This window comes from Typopeltis vanoorti, chromosome 1, assembly GCF_054136105.1.
Source record: "Typopeltis vanoorti isolate ZY-2024b chromosome 1, IOZ_Tvanoo_1.0, whole genome shotgun sequence".
Classification (NCBI taxonomy): domain Eukaryota; kingdom Metazoa; phylum Arthropoda; class Arachnida; order Uropygi; family Thelyphonidae; genus Typopeltis; species Typopeltis vanoorti.
Window position 1 is genome coordinate 24,305,089 of NC_143549.1, and position 20,046 is coordinate 24,325,134.

A 20,046-nucleotide genomic window follows, 5' to 3' on the forward strand; every position below is an offset into this window, starting at 1 on the left:
AATGACAGTCACAAGGAATTTGGTAGACACCAGGAAGAGTAAGGGGAGAATGTTAATCTTTGGAAGATGGAAACTATGATAATTTGTTAATGGGAGAAAAGTAGCCACTAAATTTAGTTTTTATTTTTTAAAAACTCTGGAAATGGGTTTGAGATACTAGAAACGTATGGGATTGCAACTCAAAGTATTATTTCCATGTTATTTGAACTAGGATTATAGGAATTAAAAAGCTGCTATGTGTTCCTGTTTTGTGAAGAGGCCACTGACTTTCATATATCATTTAATGCTTCTTCTTCGGCACTATAGCCATGGGGCTATAGGGCTTTGGCCTCCCATTTTTGGGTTTCGTAACTCACTACTAGGTGGGGTAGCTACCCCCACGCTCAACCATGTGTAAATGTCTGAAGCATTGTTCTTAAGACCGGTTTGCCTGTTTTGCGGGAGGAAAAACCACGCAGTCCATGCTAAAGACTGGCTAATTTGGCCATGTCTGAGAAAGATCCTTAGATCCTCATGTCAGCAACGAGAATCTAACACAGGACACTCCTTTCACAGGCATATGGTTGCGGAATGTATAAACACTCGGCTAACCGCGCAAACTCATTTCATGCTTAAGAGTTCTAAATATAATTGTCAGGCATAGAACATAGTGCGAGCACATCGTACTAAAGTTTAGAACTCAGATTGACACTTAATAGAAGATATCTCAGAGTTCTTGGATTATATGCTACAGAGGAGAGGAGAAAAGAAAGTTCAGACTTCTATAACCACCTCTAAAATATAACAGAGAAAATAAACAAAAATGACATGTTTTTACTGTTGAGTGATTTAAAAGCTCAAATGTTAGGCACTATGAAAATTCAAAATCAGGTCGGAACTTTTGGAGAATTAGCAAAAAATCGAAATGGCCAAATAGATGTTAATAAAGAGAATCAAAATCTATTATAGACTATACAATAGTAAACAATAAAATAAATAGATTCATTCTTGATGTTAGTCTTTTGAGGTTTTGAGATTGAATCAGATTATCTATATGCCATCAGATTATATCCATAGGAATTAGATAAGTCCAGATCGATAATAAGGGTGACAAACAAAAAAGACAAAAACCAGTGAGATCTTTCTGAGCAATGAATACAATATGTTATATTCAGGCAATGACAAGAGTCTTGAATTTACATATACATTGTGAGATAACACATTCAAACACTAACTAATTCTTCAATGAAGTTTCTCACATTAGTTTCACAAGGAAATGTTTTATAATATCACTCATTCAAGTTTGACTAGCTGGCTCCAGCAACACGAAATTTGACCAAGTTCTCTGAACACAAGCAACACTATCACATGTTAGTTATAGAATAGATATTCTTACCGATATGATCATCATAGCTTGCACATTATGGAAAACTCTTACAACTTCTAGGCTCTTGATAATCTTCCACTATAGGCAACAAAACTTATAGTATCCCAGAGTTCAATAACTTATTTGTTAAGACTGGAAAATGTATTTTCTTGCTCGTAATAACTTGTCTTACGATAAATCTTGATCATATTGTTATCCTTTCACTCAGGTAAATTCTTTTACAAGGTGAAAGAAAACTATAAATAAATATGAGTTCGAAGTAAGATTCATTAAAATCGGAACAAATTTCCAAATCTTTGTTACATCATATGATCCCAGGTTAGATCACATCTCACGACCTTCCTACACTCTCTCCATTTTCCTTCTGGTTCCTTCTTCCTGTATCCCACAAATCCTCTCGCTTTTTTCCCACCCAAACTTGTTTTTCTCTGCTCTTTCAGTTTACAATGAAATTCTCGCGTGATCATTGTACAGTTCCCAATGCTAAGGTACACGCTATCTCAAAATAACTTTGTTCTCTGAGTTTTCAGCAGCCAATCAAATCACATTAGCAGTCCCTTAGAAATACTTTCACTTTCAGTAACAACAAATAAAATGCATATATTACAGTTCGCTTAGGATATATTTACAAGATAATATAAAGAATTTATATAAGATCAATAACTAAAAAAATTACAATTATTATTTCAATGAACAAAAAACAGTAAGTGTTTTAATAACAATTTACTAAGGAGCAAACTTAGCTCAGGAAATGCAATTCATGTTGAATCATGAATGAAGTATTAATGATCATAAAATTCTTCATTCACAATTTAACACCATCATCAGTACCATATAAGGTGACCAACCTTTCATGGATGGGTTTTCCATAAAAACATTTTTACACCAAATAGAAACATAAAATCAGAGTTGTGAAATCCTCCAACTCATATTGATGAATTTCTGCCATAGTTCCATGAACATTAAAGATGGTGACATCTCCCTGCAAAGAAGAGGTTCAAAGTGTTCAAGATCTTCTAGGTTTTCCAGTTGGGGAAGTCAGGAGAAAACATGACTATGATCTGAAAGGTCAAGATATTTAACTATCATGGATACAGATTTTGATCTCATCTAGCAACTGAAAAAAACTCTGGGTAAGAACTTTTCCAGAACTTCAGTATGAAATAGAAAGTTGTCCACTATCCTTTTCTTCATATAATGCTGTCAAACGTTCCCCACATCCACTATGCAATGAATTTGTTTCTTCCTCCATTGCTCAAAGTAGGAAACACAGTTTCCTCACCTACTTCCCTTCAAATTCTCCTCATGCATCTAATTGTTAAGCTCTTTTTCTCTACTTAGAATTCTGAAACATATCTTGTTCTCTTTGTGTAGATTTTTTTTTTTTTTTAATCAGAAATATATAGTTTTGGGGAAACTAGCTTATTACATTAGCCTTGGTGTTTATAAAAATCAAGTTATGAGGTGTTGTTAAGTTAAAAGTAGGAACTTTTGTTTCTATATTTTGTTTATAATATATATCAGATAATCATATTAATACAGATAAGTAACAAAATGGCAATACAGATTTTACACATACCACTTTCATAGCTAGCCAGATGATAGAGAAATGAAAACAATGCTGTAGCGAATGGCAATGGAAAGGGTTCAGCACCTGGTTCTGAAAATATTAAAATACCTCAATATTTTATGTGTAAAATATTAATTAACAATTCAAATTCCATAAAGGATTTCTATAATGAACAGAACAAATGTAATTTTCTAATTATGAAGATATAGTAAGCCCTTCATATAGAGATAAAAAATAAATATAAAAAGAGAAAATTAAAATACCTACAATTTCACATCACAGTGAGTTATATGACAACCAACAGTTTCAGTCTGGAGGATATTAAGATATGAGGGTCAATTTTTGAAAAGTTGCTATCATGAAACTCCATGCCATCACTTAATCCAAAAATTGTTATCAATTTTTGGATTAAGTTAAGAGTTTGGAAAGAGGGTGTCATGTACCTCACTGAAATAGATAATGAGTATCTTTTCCAAGTTAATTAACTCCTATGCGAAAGTTACAGTATAATAGAAATTTCAAATGAAAGAATACATTTCCACATATTCACAGAGCGAAAAAAAAAAGGAAAAGAAAAGGTTAAGTTAGGTGAGAAAAAGCAAACAGGATATCAAGGTTCCACTGTGCTGCAGATTTATATATATATAATTTATATATTTATATAATTTATATTTCTATATAAAATTTATATAATTTATATTTTTATATAAAATCAATTTCCACACACAAAAGAAAGGTTGTAGAACCTATAAAACATTGACTAAGGATTAAGAGAGAAGGGAACTATTGATATTTTACTTGAAAAGGTGAAGATTGTAGTTAAGAGAACTCTGTGAGAAATCATGTCATACAGAACATAGGAAGAAATGCGAAATGGATGAAAAACAGGGTCAATGAGTTTACCAAAACTTAGCGGAAAGCAGATAAACAGCAAATGCCAGTTCAACAGCTAGAGTAATGTCCAGAGACATAATACAAAAACAGACCTTCTTTGAGACACGTTGAAGTGCCACAGTTGATAGCAGAGAACTGGTTATTGAGCAGCTAAATCATCGTCTCTAATAACTCCTTTTCCTCCAACTCACACCTGTTCCTCATCCTTATCATTTTTCTATTAATATATCTGTAGGAAGTTTCCTCACAGTGTTAAGAGTTAAGATGGCTACAACCTTCAATCTTTTCAAGAAAAATATCAGCAGTTCTCTTTCGTAATTCTTGCTTTAGCCAATGCTTTGTAAGTTCTGCACCCTTCTGTGTATGGGATTTGATTACATATCAATCTGCAGTCATGATAGCCTGCTGGCTTTTCCCATCTCACCTAACCTCATAATTTTTCTGCTCTGTGAACATGTGGAAATATATTGTTTCATTTATTGCTAAAAAGACATGTGTTTATGCCAAAAAGAAAAGAGGCTGAAGTAAATATCAGTACAAAACAAAAACATATGTTCTCTTCTTGGCCTATTACTTACCTTTAGGCATATTTTGGTATAAAACACGTAACAATATCCTATCTCTTACAATTTATAAATTATTACAGTGAGCTGAGTTTCTTTTCATAAGTTGAGGTGGGGGAGAGGGGGAAGAAATATTTCAGTACAAATCATGTACTATATCATTAATATACAAATTAAATAGCAGTTGCACATGCACAGGGACTTGCTGCACACCAGTAGTCACTGGCATTCTTAGCGATTCTGCTCCTCCATATCCTAGTCTTTATGCAATATGGTGCCATGCAGAATCCAGTTGAATGTCTTTGCAAACTTCAGCAGCATTATTATGCATCTATTTTCTTTATCCATTTCAATTGTCATTTGTTTATAAAATGTGGGCAAATCTTATCCATATTCTATCCTTCACAAAGGCCTAGATCAGTGGGCGCCAAAGTAGTCGATATCGACCCCCTGGGGTTGATATGACATTGTTAGGGGTCGATAGAAAAATATAAGACATCACTGTATGGGTAATATTTAATATGGTTAACCTGGATTACCTCCATGACAAAAAACATGGAGGTAATGACAATGCAATTAAGAGTGAATCGTGGAATCAGTACCTCCATCTTACAGGTCCATGAATAGGACCTGTAAGATGGAGTAAGGTCATGAAAATAGTTACTGAGGGCAATCAAGTAGGCCAAAATGACATATTTACCAATAAACAGATGTTGGTGGTTCCTGCCAGCCGGTGCAGTGGGAGCGAGATTGCAACATGTGCGTGGTTCTTATTTACTGATACAAGTTTTCAATCCCAGTCCCATTTTTGCGCATCGACATACAAGTGAACGTTAATGTTCTAAAATTCATCAACATACATATAATTCAATCGCTATTCATTCACGAACTAAACTTCTCTATGTTGAAGAGTTGAGCAGCACTGGTAGTAATACCAGTGATATTAATACCAGTAGTTTATTAATATCACTAGTAATACCAGTGATATTACTAGTAATAGTAATATAATAATATATACTATATTATACATACAATAAACACTGTAACTATAAAATACACAATCTAAAAACTCACATAAGTGTCTTTTTTTGCTTGTCCTATTATAATTACGTAATAGTAAAATATAGGGGGTCCATAAAAAGTCGAGAAACGGTTGAAGGGGGTCAACGGGCAAATGACTTTGGCGACCCCTGGCCTAGATCCAACATAGAGCATCATATTCTTATCCAACAATTTTTGAACTTTTATCATAGAGCAACTTCTCCAATACCTCTACGACATTCCAAAGATATTGATTAGTTTATGATTTGCTCCTATATTTTGGAGCCCCATTTACACAATGAGGTACAAACATTTGTACCTCCTTCCACATCCTTGGGACTTTGCCACAGCCAAGCCTTAAGGTTTGGTCAGATGTATTGCAATTTCTTTGAACATTCTCATAAAGTGCAAGCTAATAGCCCATCAAATCATATGACCATATTTTAAATTGAGATTCTGCAATACCCAAAGTACTTATAATCCATCAACTGCTATTTCCATATAAGTTCCACATGGATTTACTTTGGCTGGCTCAATTAAATTTCTCTTTTGATGTAATTTTTCCTTCCTTACCCAGTTAGCCTAAAGATGATCACAAACATCAATATCCAAGATGAGAGTCAAGCCAACAGCTCATTGGTTGTAAAGTATAAACTACTCAGACAAGAGGCAGGCAATATAACTCGATTAAGACAAGGTATATGTAGAGTTACCGTGCTAGCAAGTATGACAAGCTTAGGAGATTGCTTGGTTCAGTGCCATGGCATGTAAAACTGCAAGGGCTGGATGTTGATAGAGCATTGGAAGTGGTCAAGGAGCATTTACAGGAGGTTATGGCTGATTGTACACCTTGGGTCCAAAAAGTAAAACAAGTAGGGGTTAAATGGATGAATAACACCATTAAGTTTGAGCTGCAAAAAAAAGAAACAACTGTGGAGGGAATGTAAAGAGAAAGGTGACCTGCAGGCACACGAACGGTATAAAGCGCAGGCCAGAAGAGTAACGAGTGTGGTTAAAAAAAGCAAAAATGGATTATGAAAGGAAACTAGCTATGCAAGCTAAAGAGAATCCCAAACAATTCTTTCAATATGATGCAAGCAAAAAAAACTGTACACGGCAGAATGATTTTAAGGAATGACAATGGTAAGGAGGTCACCGAATCAGTCGATATAGTGGAATTACTGAGCAAGCACTTTGCAAGAGTATATCATCCAGGTGGTGACATTGAAAAAAATGAAGGAACCATTAGTTTATACGGGAATTGTGATGAATGAAGTGTAGGTGAAGTCTATTAAAGAACCTTAATGTGAATACAACTGTGGGATTGGATGGTATAGTGGCATGGGTCTTACGTGAAGTGGCTAAAGAATTATCAGTGCCCTTCACCATGTTGTTTAAGCTGAGTCCCGGGACTGGTTTAGTCCTGAAGGTGTGGAAAAAGGGGAAAATAGTTCCAGTGCATAAACGAGGATCCAAGACTACTGTTGCTAATTACCTACCAATCAGCATATCAGGAGTCGTTGTCAAGGTCATGGAGAAAGTAGTCAAGGGGAAAATACAGGAATGGATTGATGAAAATTAGATACTGTACAGGGGACAGCATGGCTCTGTGAAGGATAGATCATGCCTCAGTAACTTGCTCAAGTTTTATAACACAGTGACGGCTGAACTGGATAAGTAATTGCTAGCACGGTAATTCTACATATACCCTGTCTTAATTGAGTTATATTGCCTGCCTCTTGTCTGAGTAGTTTATACTTTAAAACCAATGAGCTGTTGGTTTGACTCTCATCTTGGATATCGATGTTTGTGATCGTCTTTAGGCTAACTGGGTAAGGAAGGAAAAATTACATCAAAAGAGGAATTTAATTGAGCCAGCCAAAGTAAATCCATGTGGAACTTATATGGAAATAGCAGTTGATGGATTATAAGTACTTTGGATATTGCAGAATCTCAATTTAAAATGGGTTTACAGTGATACTGCTGGACCTGGCTAAGGCATTTGACAGGATGCCACATGGAATTCTAATCCGTAAACTGCAACATATGGGAATGGATATAGAGTTGGTGAGATGGATAGGTGAGTAGTTGACAGAGAGATATCAGAGAGTAGTTTATTCAGGAGTAGAGTCCAAAAGACGGCCTGTAACTAGTGGTTGGCCGCAGGGTTCTGTTCTTGGACCACTGCTGCTTAATTTGTTCATTAACGTTATAGGGAAAGATCTAAGAGAAACCGTTCATTTGTTCGCTGATGATGCAAAGTTGGGTAGGACAATAGTGAATGCAGATGTCAAAATCTTGCAGGATGATTTGGATAGATTGGAGTTCTGGGCTAAGGAGAATGGATGTCAATTTAAATGTGACAAAATGTAAGGTTATGCATTTTGGGGTGAAAAGATTAGCAGCAGTATACCACATTGGTGGAACTGTACTCCAGGAGATTGATGAGGCCAGGGACTTGGGAGTGTTGGTGGATAGGGAGCTGAAGTTTAGCATATTGCAAAAGTGGCTAAATCAGCTCATCAACTCACTTGGTTGTTGAAAAATACTTTGACGAGCAGAGACAAGCAAGTTATTGTACCTCTGTACTGAGCCTTGATAAGACCTCATCTTGACTACTGTGCCCAGATTTGGTCACCTAAGTTTCTTCTTGGTGGTGGGGGGGGGGGGGGGATCCAGAGGCGAGTGACCAAGATGATAGCAGGTCTATGGAATGAACCTTATGAGAACAGGTTGAAGATGTGTTGGTTGCAGAAATTATCTGATAGGCAGAAAAGTGGAGATATGATTGAGACATTCAAATTGCTGAAGAGTTTCTATAGGATTGATTCAGAGGATATTTTTAGGGGACATCTATGGAAGCTGGGCAAGAGTGTGGTTAGCAAGGCTGTTAGAGCTGGGTTCTTTACTTGTAGAGTGGTAAATGAGTGGAATAAGCTGCCAGAGTCTGTTGTGGGTGCTATGACAGCAAGTGAGTTCAAGGCAAGGTATGATAGATACTGTGAGAATGTTGAATAGTTGTGTGGATTTAGGGCCTCCCTCGATGAGTCTAAGGACTCCCTAGAGTCGCCCGTAATAATAATAACTATTCTTCAATCCATCAAATTCAATTCAAAGTTCTACAATCTGTACCCATTACTTCTGTGCAAACTATTCATTGCAACTATGGTCCTCCTCAACTCTTCATCATGGTGCAAAAGTAGTACTTATTTTCACTCTCCTTTTCACTTCTTCGAATAATTCTCTCTTACACATACCATACTTTCAAGTCATTAGTGCCTGCTAAAACTCTTTCATCACACTATTTCATTCATGATATCTTATTTTTCTTTCTTTCCACGACTACACTCTCATCAAAAGCAAACACAATTTTCACTACCTTCTTCAATTCGAACAACTTAGCTTCAGCTGAAATAGGCTATGTATTGCTCTCTATTATATCCATTTACGCCATGTAATATGTTGGATTTAACAACTTTTCTCTCTGCACTATTATTGCATACCTTTTCTAGAGTGACCAAACTTAAACAGATTTACATATTCTCATGACTATTTGTCTTAAAGTAAAAATCTGACCCAAGAACACCACCATTCGGCCTAAATTCTTACATTCAGCTTTATTTCTCCTTTTACAGATAAGTACTGTGTGATGACTCCAATTGTTCATTTGACCTTCTGACCATGTCAGAAGTCAAATGAACGCTAATTCAACTGAATTAGCTATTCCTTTGACCAAGCTATATAATTGGAACCTCAGAACAGATAAGATTCTGCAGGAGTGGAAAGAATGTATGATAATCCCATTGAACAAGGGTGGTGCAAAGGCCAATGTATCCCACTGTTGACACCAATCAATATCTCAGGAGTTGCAGTGAAGATTCTGAATAAGTTAGTTAGGGCTTGCATTCTGAAATGGATTGCCAGAAAATCTTTATTTTGCAACAAAAAGCATGGGTTTATTTACTAAGGAAAGGTCATGGTTTAGCAACCTGCTCACATTCTATAATAATTTTACTATTGAACTAGACAAGGGGAACAGATACACTATGATACTTTTGGATTTTGCTAAGGCTTTTGACAGAATTCAGCATGCAATACTGTGGCATAAATTGGAGAATATGGGATTAGATTATAAACTATTGGTATTGTTGTGTCCCATTTTATGATTTTTATTCTATCTAGTAATTTCCTCTTATCTATATTCTACTATTATCTATGCTCAAGATATCACCAAAATTTTTACTAATACTTAAGTTATTTCTCCCCTTAGTATCCCTAATATTTGTATTATGCTGCGCCTTTTGGGACATTTAGTTTAAAGATATTATACACAAAAACAAGGAGAAAGAACTAAAATATGTCTCAAAGTGAAACTATGTTGCAGTCGTGACGCTTTATCTCATTTCTTAGCACATTAATTTCCCTTGTGATTAGGTTTGTATTTTTCAACTGGTGCATTGGACAGCAGTTTCAGACAACTTTTCTTATCATTGAACAAAGGTTTATTAAAATCTTTGACATGGTACAATTCAATTTTTTAGTTATTACTCAATTCAATGCTATACTAAATATTTACAAACTGACATTAGCTTAATACAAGTAATTAGGCTATGATCCTATAATGGGTATTACGATCATGCCGCCATAACAATTCAACATGTAAATTCATATGAACTGGACATATAAGATTAATTCACACTATTTAACTATTCAAACTTAAGTAGATTAACTAAACCCTTTTCTGCACTAACATAACTATGACATTTAAACTTTCTTATACAATAGACATGCAAAATTCTCAGGACACTTAATTACTCATATAACATTAACACTAGCCAGCTTACTTTCAATATATTCTGTCAGATACTGAAGTCCTAGTATTGCTTTCTTGGTCACTTTAACAGTTCAGTATTAGAATAATGATAACTAATAGACGAATCTTAGTTAACGAGATATAATTTACAGTACCTTTCTTTCCTGAGTTTTCCATATGGGCCTCTATCTTTTTCTGATTGAAGTATCCTATTATAACCTCTCCGATAATCTGCTTCTCCTATGTTCCCTTTTGAATTGAACTATGCCTACGCGGTCTTTACCTTTCGTTATTCAGGACACACTTTGAATTGTCTAAATAACGGCTGTGCAACTCGCGACGTGGATATCGATTTCTTTACAGCTTTCCCTTTTTCGTGGTTGTCACTGAAGTTGAAACACAAAGAATATGCTTTCTTTTCCTCGACTATATGGCATTCTTTGCTTCTTACATAGGAAATATGGAACCGAAATTCCGCTCACTTTTGTTTCCGTGTTGTGACGATGGAGATATAACTCCAATCTCGCCACTCAGGAAAACACTGTGAAACCCATAGGAAGGAGCTCGCGAAGAACTCCCCTGGAACAGAACCAAAAACCAAAAAGGTCTAAAAGCCTCGTGGGGGTGGGGGGAGTTCTAACCCTTTTATACCCTCTCCTAACGGCACCTTCTCTAACTTCTTTTCTCCGCCCCTCCTTGACTTGACCGACCAATTAGGGTGGCGTTTTTCTGCCAAACGTCCTTTGATGGGCGAGCCCGTAACGAAGTCTCAATCCGGGAATTGACCCTAAGCGATTTTCTCTTGTTTTTCTTGTGCTAGCCTCTAACTTAATCCCCTTTCCAAAATTTCTCTATGAATTTACTTAATGTTTTAATCTCTAGCCTCTCACATACCATCTCTTATGACTAATCCTTTTCTGTCTTTAGTTAAATTTTCTCTCTTATATCATAACATTAATACGTTCATTCTTTTTTGTTAGTTAGTTCAACAAACGCCTTTATATTTTATATATTTTATTGGATACAAGAATATTTCCTTTTCCTTTAATTAATTCTTCTACTAGTGTTTATGCATGGTTTTTAATTTATTTGCTCTTCATGTTACACCATGATAGCTTGGAATTCCACATTCTTAAGGTATCAGGATGTAACAGTATGGATAAGAGGATGTCTGAATGACAAATATCAAAAAAGTCATATGGTGGTGGTGGGAATCTGCAAGATTCAAGGTAACCAGTGGTGTGTCTCAAGAATCAGTCCTTGGTCCATTGTTATTCATCTGTACATTAACAACATTGGGATGAATTCGACATGCAACATACAGCTATTTGCTGATTATGCAGCAAAGTAGTGTAATACGATAAATTTAGTTTAATCCTTTATCCACGTGTGAGCAAACAAAGTTTGCGCCTGAAAGTATCTTCAGGACTGGGGTAAGGTGTTACGACACAGGGCAACTCATTGCAAAGGTGGAGCAAGCTGACATCACTCCTATCTCAGTATCTCCCATAATGCAAAACACATCTCCTTGCAGATATGTATAATGTTATGCATTAAAGGAAGGGCCACTACCCAAACTAAATTTATTATAGTCTAACCAAGTGAAAAATAAACTTTCAATAAGGTAATAGGAATGTAGCTGATATGCACTACTTGCATAATGACTTGAATAGGCCAAAAGTGTGGGCATGGCAAAATGGATGTCGGTAAATGCAAAGTCATGCACTTTGGTATGATTAGTTATCGAGAGGATTATACTAGTAGAAACTGTTCAGGCTAGGGATCTTGGAGTGTTAACAGACAGAAGTTCAGGGGCCATATAGCAAAGACTGAAAATACAACTACCAAGATAATTGCAATGCTGAAATGCTTTTGAGATGTAAAGATAATGATGTCATGTTGCCTCCTTACAAGGTCTTGATAAGACACCTCACTTGGACTACTATGTGCAGGTCTGGTTTCCAAATATAATTCTGATATAGTGGAGAGAGAGAGAGTGCAGAGGAAAGTTAAAAATGATATGAGGATTGTGTGGAATACTGATTGTGAAGATAGTTTGAGAATTTGTAGACTGCAGCACACACTAGCAAAAAGGAGAAAAGAGAGGAGGGATATGATTTCAGACTTACAAACTGAAAGAGTCATCCAGAATGGGGGGGGGGGGGGGGGGGTATCTAGATTTTTTGATTTTTCTATCTTAGAATGGTGTGACTGGAATCATTTGCTATTGGATGTCGTGTGTGCGAGTAGTGTGAATGAATTCATGAACAAGTATGGCAGCTGGTGCATGTAGTATGCAGTCTCCCTCCAACAGTCCATGATTCTCGAGGTCTAATAATAATAATTGAGTATTTGTGGTCTAATATCTACTTCAACACTGAAGGCTTTTACCACAAGTAAACTTTTTCATAACATGCTATGGAAAAGTTTCAATCAAAGCTTTACAATATTCTTCAAAAGAAAGTTGTTAATGACAGCAAAATATCCTCTGTAAGAAACTACTTCTGCAGTTCTATTATGAGTGAGTAAACTGCCATTATTTTCAGACAGCTAGAATATCATTATCTTCATGTGTATGTGTGAGGAAATCTTTATTCTCAACTCTGTTTCTAAGCTTTTTCAATATCTTACCAACTCTTTAATAAATCTTACTTCAATAATCTTACCAAAGTTTTCATGCCTGAGTTAGCAACTTTAACATGACTTAGTTTTTGTACACTTGCTGTTTCTCTCAAACAAATAAATGAGCAAGAGATGCCTACTGATTTACTTGCCAAAAATTGTTATTTATTAGAGAACTCAGAGAAGAAATTACCTACAACATTCAAATTCACTAGCAAATAATTTAATAAAAACTTAAATTGAAATATGATATTCATTGCAAGTTTAAAGTTAAGTGAAGATTAATATTTCCTCCTCCCCATGTAAACTGTCTAGCTATTTTTGAAATCTGATATATCTTAATATTTTTTGTAGCACTAGAAGAATAGTAGAAATATGCTTCTAATCTTCGAAAGGCAATTTATATAGCAGTGAATAACCAGACAGATCACCAAAAGATTATCTGCCTTCTCAATCACTGCAGTGTGCAAGTAATTTTTGCAAAAAATAATTTCTTACCAGTTAAGGCTTGAATACAATTTCGCACAAGCACTGGAAGGAAACCATGGTAGGAAGCAGCACCAGTAGCATCAATAATGGCATTTAACCTTAAAAAAAAAGTAATTTAAATCACTAAGGTCTGAAAAAAATACAACAATGAATATTTTCAGAGTTAAGCCCTGCAGAATGAAAATTCAAAGATTAAAGCACAATATTGAATTATATATTATTATATATTTCACTGGGAAAAATAACTGCAAAAAACTAGACATCTACAAGAATAAAGTTATCTGCTACACTACAAATTAAGATATAACAAGATATGCATACTGGTACTAACAGATTAGTACAAGTACATTGATAGAATTGGAATTCAAACCCTACCTTACACACACAAGTGGTATTAGTAGTTTGCTGTAGTTGGTGGATTAAGTGATGAAGACAAGAGTTGTATAGAGTAGATGCATTCATTGCGAAATTTTCCAGACACAGTAAGACTATTCAAACACTGTATGGAAAACACTTTTTTCATATTTCAGACAAATATTAAGGAAAAAATAGACTTGTTATGGTATCTTCCTTATCTCCAGCCTTGGCTGACTTCTTTATGGAAAATGTCATAACAAATGCTATTAACCTAAGAGATGATAATCCCAATTTTAGCATCTCACAAGAGAGAATTCTGATAACTTATTTTTCACCAAACAGATATATGTTGCAAACATACATTTACAAAGTGTACTGGAATGTACAGGGTATGACCAACACTATCCGATCTAATGCACCTATTACCATATCAATCCACCAATATCTTGGTCTTCCCCTGAGTCGTTTTCCTGCCAACATGGCAGAGAACAGTTGTTTTGCTAATCTTTCCTCACCCATTCTGCTTAAGTGACCATACCACCTGAGATTAGCTCTGCTAATGCATTCCTGGATGCTGACAATGTCAAGTTCTTTCCTAATATCCTTGTTTTTAATATGATATTGCCATGGATGCCATCTGTTCACACCTCTAATCTTTCTCAGGACTATCATATCTGCAGTCTCTAGTCAAGTGTTTTACTTCTGAACCAGCTTTCAGATCCATAAGTTAAAACAGGTTTGAACACTGTCTTGCATGTAGCTAATTTAGTGTTCCAACTAAATTCTCTCTTATTCCACCAGCTTTGTTGATTCTGTTGTCTATTTCCATATATAATTTAATTTACCATCTTCACTAAAAATCGTGCCTAAGTAACTGAAATGTTTTACTTGTTCCACAGGTTCTCCATTCACAACGCAGTTGACATTTTCAATGATTCTGCCTGTTTTCATTGTCTTTGTCTTTTTATTGCTGACCTTCATACCATATCTATTACAACAGTTATTCAAGTTAGTCAGGGAATCTTGCAGACTTGTAGCAGATTTATTTACAACTATAACATCATCCACATAAAGCAAAAAGTTGACATTAACATCTCCAATTTTGATATCAGGTTTAATACCACTTTCCTTCATAATGTGATCCATATAGATAATGAATAGTAAAGGGAATAATATACATCCCTGTCTGACACCAGATTTAACATTAAACTATCTTCCTGTACTTCAATTCTAACTGCTGACTTAAAACTCAAATAAAGACTAAGTATTGCATGATATAATGCCCCATTGACACCATATAACTGTAGCGTATTGAATAATTTTGAACCTGCCCTTCCACCAGGAGTTTTATAACGTGCTATTTAACACTCTTATCTATCATCAAGCTCCCTCTGATGGTTTATTCTCTTACAAAGAGAATAGAAATTGGCTAATTTACTTGACCAGCAGAACCAGGACTCAATCCATCACGTCTACCTCAAGGAGTCATGTTTACTCTGCCATATACCCTTGACCTTGATTGATATTCTTTCACTTAAACATTCAAAGCTCTAGCCAGAAAGTACATTGGCAGCAACACTTCTCAATGACCATCAAATTGTTTTAATTAGATGGTTAAATTCCCTTGGTCCATGTCAGTTCTGAGTTAGCTGTTAGTTGCCGGCTGAAATGGTCATGCCACATGGGTCATCCTACATGCTGCACAGTGGATGCATTCCACGAGAAGGGGGGGCCCGACGCTATTCCGGACTCAACTGTTCCATCACTGGACAATTTCACCCAGGTCCCATGTGACTTCCCTTACTCTATTGACTAGAGGCTGTTCACTTTGGAGACCTGCTGTAGGCATGGGTACAGTGTCTTGAAAATCACACCCTCCCCCTCAGCTTTTCATGGGCCGACAGGAATCTCTGGACACCACAGGAGGCACAGTGCTCTATGGGAAGAGCATCCCTATCCTTCAGATGAACCAATTCCAGGGAGCCAAACCCTTACAAAGAAAAGACAACTCTCCCCGGGACTCCTGTCAACTTCTAGTTTGGATGCATTACTGCACTTGGCTCCAGAGGGGCCAATCTCTGTGTCTGGATTCGGGAATATTAACCGGATTCCCTTTCAGTCTACCAATGTGACCAGCTTTTTTTTCTCGTAATGTCCTGCTTTGAAATGGATTTCTCCTATCCCTTAGGACCAACTGACCCATGTTCAACTGCTGTTCACATCCATTCTCCACCTCAGACCTTCGAGTATTGACTACTACAACTAAGATCTGCACCAATGGCAGATAAAGGTGGGCTTATGCCTGGCACATTCCACACATGCCGCTGCGACACTCCTACTTACTGATGCATAAGAGTCAAGCTTATCTGTGGCAATGGCCATCCATTTTCAGGGCTAGTTGCTTTATGAGGTTAGTTGTCACACACACACACACACACACACACACACACCTCTCAGTGGATTATAACTTTCACGGCCACCATCCTGCTGTCTATAGTAACCAACACCTTTCATGGGGCATTCATGAGTGTCTCGCATCACACATCATAACCTGTGGTTCGGTTCATCCACAGTGCCAGTTCTGCTTACCAAAGTGGCCCACTGGACACTTATCCTTTTGTCTGGGCTTCGAGTCAAGCAAGCCGGACTTATCACACCCATTTAAAGTTTAAGACTAGGTTTAGGTTGTTTCAGCCCCAAGGCCTCTAATCGTTTACTTTATGGAGTGAGACTGATTCCCTTGAGCGCCAGCCATCCTGAACGAAACTTTGGAGAGAACCAGCTACTGGATGGTTCAATTAGTCTTTTGCCCCTATACCCAAGTTTGACTATTGATTTGCACATCAGAACCATTGCGGACCACCACCAGTTTCTTCTGCCTTCGATCTGCCCAAGCAGAGTACATCATCAGTATTCCTGATTGTGCCTATTCAGTGTGTTTTTATAGAACTGTGCTGTCACTGATTGTTTCATTTAGCAATTTTTCAAAGTAATGACACCATACATCAAGGATATCTTTTTCTCCAGTTTTATGTCACCTTATCATCTCTAATTCCTTTTACAGTGCTCTTTTCTCCATTTCTAAGCTTCTTCAACAATGTCCAGAATATCTTGCCACCTACTTGATATTTATTTTCCATGTTCTTAACAAAGTCTTCCTATGACTTTTGTTTAGAGTTTTACAGTGTTTAGCTCTAATTTTTTTCTTGAATAATGTTTGTGTATTTTACATTCAAACAGTTCTACAACAGTTCACGTCTGAGAGCTGCTCAACTTTTATTCGCTTCAAAACTTTCTTACACATTTTTCTTTTCAATATGAAATTCAATTTTATCCTGCTCAAGACTAAATACTGATCGCTTCCAATTTCAAATCCTCTGTACACTCTGGTGTCCTGCACCAGTGAGAAAACATCACTATCAACAATAACATAGAGTTCATATTCCTTGCCTCTTCTCTCCGTGTGAATTTGTGCACATTTTTATGTTGGAACATTTTGTTAGCAATAACCAGTCTGTCCTGATCAGAATACAACTGGTATTTGCTATTATTAGTAGCTTTGCTCTTTTCTCCAAATTTTCCCAAAATGTTTTTGTATGTCTGACAATCATTTTCTACTGCTAATTAGATTCCCAACAAGGACCAACTTTTCTTTTTTCATTGTGTCAGTTGCTTTCTCTAATGACTCAAAAAATTCCTTCACTCTTCTACTTTAGTAAAACCTTCTGTGGGATCACAGTCACAAATAAGCCTCATTGTCCAGTTCTCCATTCTGAAATTTGCCCACACCACCCTATTGAGACTACATTTTTATCTAATTAAAGAGTAATAAAAAATAAGCAATGAAAACCTGACAAGTTTCATAAATCATACAACTTGCATCAGAGGTACTGATACCCAAACGTTTTAAACAACAAAAGTCTATTAACAATTAATTATACATATGTTTTTGATAACTTCAAAACTGTAACATACAATTGATAAACCAGAATACAAATGACAAATTCGTTTCTGTTTGTGTCTAGGAACGTTGCTAGTTGTTATAATGTTCTGTGGTATCATGTGTGTTATATCCTAAGTCTGTGACAGTTATATTTTTGATGAAAGCAGACCATCGGTTTGAACCCAAGATCATCTGAAAAATTCTTATTACCTCTCCTACAACTCCCTCACTTAAACAAGATTGATGTAAGGCAACGTGATTGGCTTACATCAAGAATGCCACAAAGTGGCTGTGCTGCTCTGTGAGTATAACGTAAAAGTGACTTTACCTTTACAAAAAATGTAAAGATTCCAACATCTACCAAAACCTCCACATCATCCCATGAAAAAGCCACACATCTATGAGATTCATTGCTCTTGTAGCATTTGTTATGTAGGCCAGACAGGAAGGTCAGGAGAGATCCAAATATCTGAACATGTAAAATACATTAAAAAAAGAAGAGAGCATAAATCAGTCCTGGCATTCCACACAACCACTACTGGCCATCAAGTATTTTGGCAACAAACAAAAATGCCATATGGTGATTGTAACCGTTTTACAAAAAAAATTTAAAGAAGCCTCATAAATGCTTAGGATCTCTACAAAATGCAATAAAAATCAAGGCTTAATTTTACATCAAGCATGGTCTGCTTTTATCAAACATTTAACTGCCACGGACCTAAGATGTTAACATAACAACATGTGTGATGCCACAGAAAGTGATCGAAACAATTGGCAATGTTTCAACACACATACAGTAATAAATTTGCAATTTGTATTCTGGTTTATCAATTATATGTTACAGTTGTGAAGTTATCAAAAACATCTAATATGTAATTTATTGTTAATAGGTTAATTACATTTAGTTAACAAAATTCTCTCTTGTGAAATGCTGAAATTGAGATTATCATCTCTGAGGTTATGAAATTTTCCATAAAGAAGTTGGCCAAGGCTGGAGATCAGACAAAACCCATGGCATGTCTTTTTTTTCTCCCAATATTTGTTTGAAATATGAAAGAAATGTTTTCTATACAGTGTTTGAATAGTCTGTGTCTGGAAATTTTCAAAATGAATGCTATTAAAAACTATCACAAAAAACTTGGTTATGTTACATTGATGGTATTTTCAATATATGGTCAGGAACAATGGATGACAGTTCATTTCAAAGACTATCTTTATAAAATCACTATAAATAATCGCAATATAAAATTCACTCTTCAACTGGAAGATCACAAAAAAACTATTCCTTGATATCCTTGTTGAAATAAAAAAAGAAGAAAAAAAAAGAAGAAAAAAAACAACTTGCATCAGAGGTACTGATACCCAAACGTTTTAAACAACAAAAGTCTATTAACAATTAATTATACATCCTTTTCGTCATACAGAAAACTTACGATAAGCGGAAGATTTTTATGGCTGCTTCACACCATCATCCATTACAAAAAAAAAAAAAAATAGGCATGATTAAAACATTACAAGATGGAGCATACACTATGTCTAATATATCAATAGGAATGAAGAACTACACTACCCTCTCTCCCAATGACTATAAAGTCAAGACAATAAACAAAGTTCTTAATCCTCCTCCTACAACTCCTCTAAGACTGCATTCACACAATCTTATATCAAGAAGGTTACAAAGTGGCTCCATGAGGACATTATCAAAGTGACTTTTTTTTTTTTTTTGTGTTATTAAATAAAATCTCCAAAGTCTTACATCCACCAAAACTTCCTCATTATCCCATGAAAAAATCAATTTCTTATGAGATTCATTACTCTTATGGCATTTGTTATATAGGTAAGAAGGGAAGGTTGGGAAGATCTGCATGTCTGAACGTAAAAGACTATGGAAAAAAAAAAAAAGATGCCAGCATTAATCAGACTTGACATCCCCTGCAACTACTACAGGTCATCAAGTAGTTTAGCGACAGGTTTATACTTGTTTAACTAATTATTATTTTCAGATTTCTATATATATTTATATTTTCTATATTAAATCCGAAAATAAACCCCAACTCAACATCACCAGAGTTACAGATCGGTACTATCAACGTAAGAAGCCTGAATGGCAAAGAAATGGAGCCAGCTGAGGAATTAGATAAGTACCAGATCGACATAATAGGGGTGACAAACAAAAAAGACCAAAACTGGTGAGATCTTTCTGAGCAATAAATACAAAATTTTATATTCAGGCAATGACAATCAAGGAAATGAAGGAGTAGCCATAGTATTCAACACAAAATACAAGGTTAATCTTCTTGAATGGCAGGCAGTCTCAAGTAGAATAATGTGGGCAAATATGAGAATGGGGAACTGGACAATGAGACTTATTTGTGCCTATGGTCCCAC

At 35.8% G+C, this 20,046-nt stretch overlaps 1 protein-coding gene and 1 pseudogene across 1 annotated transcript in view; both read right to left on the reverse strand.

Annotated features, from left to right (window-relative positions):
* Positions 1-20,046, reverse strand: part of HUWE1 (HECT, UBA and WWE domain containing E3 ubiquitin protein ligase 1) — a 1,068,888-nt gene that overhangs the window by 887,362 nt on the left and 161,480 nt on the right. The window contains exons 14-15 of the mRNA XM_090396304.1: positions 13,368-13,456; positions 2,946-3,026 (exon numbers count right to left, since the gene is read on the reverse strand). Of these exons, the coding sequence (XP_090252430.1) occupies positions 2,946-3,026; positions 13,368-13,456 (170 nt within the window). The remainder of the gene's footprint in view (positions 1-2,945; positions 3,027-13,367; positions 13,457-20,046) is intronic.
* Positions 15,526-16,650, reverse strand: LOC150109837 (large subunit ribosomal RNA; annotated as a pseudogene).